This window comes from Bemisia tabaci, unplaced genomic scaffold, assembly GCF_918797505.1.
Source record: "Bemisia tabaci unplaced genomic scaffold, PGI_BMITA_v3".
In the NCBI taxonomy this organism is placed as follows: Eukaryota; Metazoa; Arthropoda; class Insecta; order Hemiptera; family Aleyrodidae; genus Bemisia; species Bemisia tabaci.
Genome location: NW_027311805.1, coordinates 26,902 through 34,874, shown reverse-complemented (window position 1 = coordinate 34,874; position 7,973 = coordinate 26,902). Strand labels below are relative to the sequence as shown.

General features: G+C 39.5%; 1 protein-coding gene across 1 annotated transcript in view; it reads right to left on the bottom strand.

Annotated features, from left to right (window-relative positions):
- Positions 1–393: 393 nt before the first annotated feature.
- LOC140223825 (uncharacterized) overlaps positions 394–7,973 on the bottom strand; it is a gene marked incomplete at its 5' end in the record, with an annotated part of 32,478 nt that continues 24,898 nt past the window's right edge. Inside the window, 2 exon segments of the mRNA XM_072306000.1 lie at positions 394–1,199; positions 2,217–2,385. Coding sequence (XP_072162101.1) covers positions 1,004–1,199; positions 2,217–2,385 — 365 coding nt within the window.

Below are 7,973 nucleotides of genomic sequence, written 5' to 3'. Positions count from 1 at the left end.
GTAGTGTTGGAACCAGCAGCTTGTTTTTAGTTATAATCTGATTCATCATCTCCAACTTTATATGTTTTCTTAGGCGCTATTTCCAGGATAATTGCGAAAGGAGAGGGAGGATTTACATATGAAATAAAACAACGCTGCAAGTTTTGAAGCGTGTGCGAATACACAATGCATTCTCATTTTGCATGGGTTTCTCCCTTCTTCCTTGATAAAATCTAGATGAAATTCGCGTGCTAAACGGAATCAATTTCCACAATAATACCATTTTCTAGATGTAAGATTACCATCATAGAGGAAACCGAACAATTAGGAATGTTTTGGAGAATGTAGGGTGCAATCCAGCATAACAGCACCAACGGTGCTACAATTTTAAAAATAAACCAAAACTAGAGAATCTTAAGATGATTTTGACTTTGCAGAGATTTATAAATTAAAATTAAATAATTCCAAAACAATTTATACAATAGTAACATATTCTACACATTTTCAATCTAGAACGCAATTTGCGTGGATAAGCATCATGCAATCCATTGCAGTCTAATTCTATTCCACATCGCAAAATATGATTCCATTCGTGAGTTGCACATTTGCTTATGCGCTTAATCTCAAAAATCGGATATATTTTGCAGCTTATCATAAAATGGTTGACAATATTATGATGTCAATAATATATTTTCACTGAAAAACTTAAAATCCTCCCATTGATTCGCTCCATTCGCAATTAATACATATTCTTGAAAGTTGACACTGCTCTTCCTCCTCGATTTAACTTCATTATAAATGTCGAGAGCAGCTTCGATAGAAATCGATAACAACAATTTTTATCGATATTACCGATTTCTATGTACATTTAAATGGACGGAGCCCAGTGTGGCCAGCTTTCAAGAATTGTTACGAGTACACGTCCATTCGGCGCGAGTCAAGGAATCAGGCTGCAGGGCATTCCGCACACCAGCGATATATTCTTTGAGTTTGATCCAAGAGTAAATTATGATTGATGTCAATATCACGAGGAGGGCTTAGGCGATGCTTTGATTTCCGAGAGCCTGAGATCAATTGGAAGTGGACGTTGCATAGGTTGAACTGGCTCTACCGATTGCATGTGGTGTTCCGCTTGGATGGGCTCTTCTTGCGTGTCAAAGACCTTCCCCCTTGCAAATGGGTACTGGTCATTCGTTGTGAAGTAATACGTCCCCCGGGTACTGGAAAATCATGACAATTTGACAAAGAGTGTCTAGAGGCGAATTTATACTATGGATTTGCTGCTGTATAAACGCCTAGGCACACCTGCGAGTTACAAGCTCTTGATGAGAGTGAAACACCAATAGGCAAGGAGAATTTCGATAGCTCGACGTCGAGCGATCGAAATCCTGTATTCCTATCGGTGTTTCACTTTCAACAGGCGCTTGTAATTCGCAGGTGTATCTGCCCCTTCAGTGAATCAAGTGAAGCACAGTGTATATGGGGTCGTGTCCTGAGGCTAAACGACTATTTTGAACGGGCTTGTTTGGTGGGTGAAATTTAGACCTTTTATTTCAAATAAGTTTTTTTCCCCCAAAAGTGCTCTGAGTTGAAGCTACGTCCCTCCCCAGATTTTTGGGATAGTAAATTTCCTTCGAATTGTTTTTGGTGCCGATGGACTGAAATTCAAAAAAATCTCTCGTTTAAAGAAAATGTCAGGGGATTCCAGGGAAAAGAACTAGGTTTTCACCCTGAAAGATCCGAAAACCCCTGAAATCCCTGCTCTTTAACTCTAGATTTCGAATTTTTGAGGTAATGAATGGATTTAGCGATAAGCAATAGGAGGGAGAGGGTATGCCCATATTTCATGTGTATCCAGAACCGCCACCAAAATTCAGGAAAATTAACATAATGATTTTCTCCCAAAGTTTAGTGTGTATCTCCGGCGGTGGTGGGCAATTTAAGAAACAACTTTAAAAAATTAAAAATATTGCGAACTTTAAAACTTTTCTCACATTGACTGAGATCCCTACCCATGGAAGGAAGGGTCATTCTATTCATGTGACAGTGCGATTTTGCAAGTTGGCAACACTGTTTTTCCTTTATTTAAATCCATTAAAAATATCAATTTTAGGTGAGGCAGGGATCGATTGTTTGACATACATTTAAATGGAGGAAAAACAGAGCTGCCAACTTTCAAGAATCGCTACTGTAATGTGAGTACTCCATTGCATACGTGATATCAGTGTTGTGCTTACCTATGGTTCACATGCGCTCCCAGAAGGACTAGCTCGTCTCCTGGGCCAGGTTTACAGAATCCTGTGAGGTGGGTCAAAATACTGAGGCACGAGTAGGCGTAAAACCCTACTTTCGTGTAAATGGATTCAGCGTAGTAGTATACTGCCCGCACGTGATTACAGGAAGAGTCTGGAAGGGGCAAGTAAAAGGAACTTTTGAAGCTTGCTCATGTCTGTGCAATGAGTAGATCTGGTCCTATAAAGTCATATATAAACTGAGGGTTCACTTCAGCCCCAACCCTAGGGTGTGCCTTATTTTTGAGTTTTGCGAAAATCAAGTTGGTCAACCCCTAAAAAGTTTCTATGTAGTCTCTAAATGAACCCCCTAAAAGGAAAAAATTTTAAAAAAATTTTAACCCGTGCCTCAAAGGGCCTAAAGGGCCTAAACCCAAAATTCAAAAATTTTGGCAAGCGACACATCAATTCTGAAGGAAAATGGCAAGTTACGGCCCTTTTAGAGCAGAAATTTCGTCCGTTTTGCCGTATCTTGAAGCGTAAGGTCACAAACGGCCCAATGACGACGTGAGGCTATGGGCTGGCGGGGCGCGCCGCGGCCGGCCCGCCGCTGAGCGTGCGCGCGCGGCAGGGTTGCGCATCGCCGCTTTACACCGGCGTAGAGGAACGAACGGTGGGGTAGGAGGGGGGTATCCGGTGGAAGAGCATCCACATTTTCTATCCATAATGAAAATGCATTATACTTTTTCAATATAGATGAGGAAATATGAGCCATACAAGGAAGTGATGAAAAGAGTGACAAATACATATATAGTTTGTACGGTTAGGAGTGTAAGTGGGGAAAATTTGCCGTAACTACAGAACAGCCCTGAAAATCTCCGGGAAATAAAAGCTGCTATTGATGAGAGGTTTGCATGAGAGGTTTAATTAAGGACTAATTAAAAAGATAGGTGCGATGTTGTCGAATCGTAAGCCCTTTACGCGATCAAACGCGATTAGTGTAAATTTAATTGGAAAAGTTTAAGAAAAATTTGATGAAAGAAACTTGCCCCAAATTCGGGAAGTGCTTAAAGTGTTTTTCTATTATGTGAAGTTATCGCACATTAATGTCAATGGCGGTGCGTCGAAAACCTCTGATCTTGTAATTCCAACCCGAGAAAAAATGGATCGTTCAAGCTCATTCAGGATCGTTCGATTTTCAATGATCCTGAATGAGTTTGAATGATTCTTCAATGAGCATCAATGATCCCGAATGAGCTTGAATGCGCTGACTCGTTGGATCATTCAACTTGAATGATCCGGATCGTTCAAGTCGAACGATCCGGATCTTTGACCCAATGCGCTTGAATACGCTGGCCCATTGGATCATTCAACTTGAATCTGCCAACTGGTTGGATCGTTCAATTTGAATGTGCCGACTTGTTGGATCGTTCAACTTGTATGATCAGGATCATTCAATTTGAATGATTCAATTAATCGGCTTATTCAAACTCATTGGGCCAATGATCAGGCTTATCGTAGCTGAATCATTAAGAGCATTAAAATTGAACGGCCCAACATGCTAGCTCATTCAAGCTTATTAGGTCAACGATCCAGATTATTAAAGTTGAATAAGCCACTACTATGCCAGCGTCTGATTGGGTCACTTGGATAATTTTTACCTCCCACTATTCTACATTAATATAATTTTGCTATGTAACTTTAATAAATACTCAATCGGGTCAAACTCTGGGACCTACCACAATGATATGATCACTTCAGCAGATTCGGATATTCAAGTATCGGTCTGATGAGAATCTATTATAAAGAAATTGTAAGAAGTATAGACGCAAATGCACATGGGTAGCCATTTTCACTTCGCAGTTTTTCTTCGACAGAAAAATGAAGGAATAAGGGAAAAGTTCAAAAACACTGACTCGCCAGAAATTTCATCCAATTCCTTTTGAAGTAAGCTCATCATCCGCTCTATTAGAGTAACAGTGTGAATGTACCTTCAATAAAAGTAGATATTTTTGCTACAAACTATCTCCCACATGCTGTCAAGAATTCAAACCACAAAACAGTCATGATGGGAGAGGCTCGTAGCTTTGCCACCGAGTTGCAAAGCTGCTCTGCCGTGCTAAGAAAGAACGCCATATTAGCCTTCAGACGTTGCTAAGTTTCCTCCGATAAAAACCAAATTTACTGGGAAAATTGCGAATATTACTTTCCAAAATTTTTAGACAATTTTGTACGCAATTTAATCTAAAATATCTGAACTTTTCTAGAAAAAAAAATACATGAATATTTTCAAAAATACATGCTTTATCAAGGGAAATTTGGCAACTCTCGGATGTTCATCCGGCGTTCTTCCTTAGCACGGCAATGCTGCAGGGATACTTTCCATCGACAACTGAAGAATTTAACTAGAAAGAAACATATAAAAATAACAGCATAACCAAAAAAAATGTTGAATTGAAGAATAAACCGCGCGTTTAGAATTGCATGAGCGATGTCGCTGTTACTCTGATTTAAAAGAAAGATACCAGCAAAAATTATATTGGGATACAGGGGTATAAAATTGGCTTTGTCTCTGAAATAATTAATTTACCTTAGATTGTGCTTTGAAGTGATACAAGGCAGTAGGTAATTACAAATTTGTGCTTGAGTGTTTGTTCAAATGAAGTGTCATCGATGGAGAGAATTTTATTGAAGTAAAATTGTGTCCTCGGACCATAAAGTAGTGCATTTGATGACTGGAGCACAACTCACAGGTATAAGGTAACATCATACTGATAACTTGTTAAACGGTCAAGGGAAAAAACAATAAATAGAATTTAAAGCGACATAGAAGAGAAATTACAGAACAGAGGATTTCAATTTTCGAGGAAAGTAGGGCCTCTCTCACTAGCTTTTCTGAAAATTCTTAAGATTAGCCTTATGACAGTAAAAAAAATGAGCCTTACATGATAATATAAAAAAAAAGAGACGAGAAATTGACATAATCATAGCAATCCTTAAGACAGGAGGATGGGAAAATATTTCAGCAATGTGGCAACGCCGTTACTTCCCCGCCTCCCACCACTCGTTTGCTGCGTGAAGAAAACAAAAGAAGATGACCGTTGAGCCAAGGAAGATGGAAATTCCACCCCCGAACCTGTAAAGGCCGAGGGGTCGCGGTATTCGCCACTTGGTCTGATCAGTCTTGCTGCCTGCGTATCATTAGCGTGTCGCCGCTCAGATTTTTCGTCTGTGTTGCTTTAAATTCTATGTATTTATTGTTTTTTCGCTGGACTGTTTAACAAGTTATCAGTATAAACTTACCTTGTACTTGTGAGTTGTATGCTCCAGCCATCAAATGCACTGCTTTTTGTTCCGAGGACACAATTTTACTTCAATATTTTCTCCATCGATAACGCTTCATTTGAACAAACACGCAAGCACAAAATTGTAAGTACTATTGCCTTATTTCACTTCAAAGCACAATCTAAGGTAAATTAATTATTTCAGAGACAAAGCCAATTTTATACCCCTGTATCCCAATGTAATTTTTGCTTGTTTCTTTCTTTTAAATCAGAGTAAAACAGCGACATCGCTTATGCAATTCTAAACGCGCGGTTAATTCTTCAATTCAACATTTTTCTGGTTATGCTGTTAATTTAATATGTTCCATTTTAGTTAAATTTTTCAGTTGTCGATGGAAAGAATCCCCGCAGCAGCTCTGCAACTCGGCGGCAAAGCTACGAGCCTCTCCCACAATGACTGTTGTGTGGTTTGAATTCTTGACAGCGTGTGGGAGATGGTTTGTAGCAAAAATGTTCACCTTCAAACTACTTTTATTATAGTACCTACATTCACACTGTTGCTGTAATAGGGCGGAGGATGAGCTTACTTCTGGAGGAATTGGATAAACTTCTGGTGAGTCTGTGTTTTCTTAACTTTTCCTATCATCATATGTTTTTTTGGTTTTTTCCCCTTCATTTTTCTGTTGAAAAAAAAACTGCAAAGTGAGAATGGATACCCATGTACTTTTGCTTCTATACTATTTACAATCTTTTTATAATAGATTCTCATCAGACCGAGACCTTGACTCACTGGAAATCAACGATCAGGAGAATTCAAGCTGGCTGGGATTCAACGATCAGGATCATTCAAGCTAGTTGGGATTCAACGATCAGGATCATTCAAGCTCGTTGAAATTCAACGATCAGGATCATTCAAGCTCGTTGAAATTCAACGATCAGGATCATTCAAACTCGTTGGAATTCAATGATCACGATCATTCAAGCTCATTGGAATCCAATGATCCGGATCATTCAAGCTCGTTGAAATCCAATGATCCGGATCATTCAAGCTCGTTGAAATCCAATGATCCGGATCATTCAAGCTCGTTGAAATCCAATGATCCGGATCATTCAAGCTCGTTGAAATCCAATGATCCGGATCATTCAAGCTCGTTGAAATCCAATGATCCGGATCATTCAAGCTCGTTGAAATCCAATGATCCGGATCATTCAAGCTCGTTGAAATCCAATGATCCGGATCATTCAAGCTCGTTCAAATCCAATGATCCGGATCATTCAAGCTCGTTCAAATCCAATGATCCGGATCATTCAAGCTCATTGAAATTCAATGATCAGGATCATTCAAGCTCATTCGGGCGCATTAAAATTCAATGATCAAGTGAACGATCTGGATCATTCAAATTTGAATGAGCTGACGAAAAACTCATTCAAATTGAATGATCCGGATCGTTCATTTTTCAATGAGCTTGAATGATCCATTTTTTCTCGGGAATATGGAATGAAAAATGTAGAATCCCTGTGATACATCCATGTTTTTAAAAATGTTTACATTTTTATGAGGAGTGGAGGCGCGTATCAAAAAATGCTAGCCGTCGATCGCTGGTTCAAGAGAATTTGGAGACTGATTTTACGGCAAAAATCGACGTGTTATTCGACATTGCTTTATGCAATACTCTAACTTCACATAATAGAAAAACACTTTAAGCACTTCCCGAATTTGGGGCAATTTTCTTTCATCAAATTTTTCTTAAACTTTTCCAATTAAATTTACACTAATCGCGTTTGATCGCGTAAAGGGCTTACGATTCGACAACATCGCACCTATCTTTTTAATTAGTCCTTAATTAAACCTCTCATGCAAACCTCTCATCAATAGCAGCTTTTATTTCCCGGAGATTTTCAGGGCTGTTCTGTAGTTACGGCAAATTTTCCCCACTTACACTCCTAACCGTACAAACTATATATCGACGGTGAAACTACCAAACCACGTATCTCGTTTGCGGTGTTTAAAAATCTCCGCTCACATTTTATTTTTTTGAAGTAGACCAAATCAATATCATTCCTTGAAATTTTCACAGAATTTTCTCCGCACGAAGAGGAAAAATCACGGAAATTTTCAAGACTGGACGTTAAGTAGCTTTTCATTTAAAAAATAAAGTATGACAGGAAGTCTGCGACGTCGCAAACCGAGATACGTGGTTTGGTAGTTTCACCGTCGATATGTATTTGTCACTCTTTTCATCACTTCCTTGTATGGCTCATATTTCCTCATCTATATTGAAAAAGTATAATGCATTTTCATTATGGATAGAAAATGTGGATGCTCTTCCACCGGATACCCCCCTCCTACCCCACCGTTCGTTCCTCTACGCCGGTGTAAAGCGGCGATGCGCAACCCTGCCGCGCGCGCACGCTCAGCGGCGGGCCGGCCGCGGCGCGCCCCGCCAGCCCATAGCCTCACGTCGTCATTGGGCCGTTT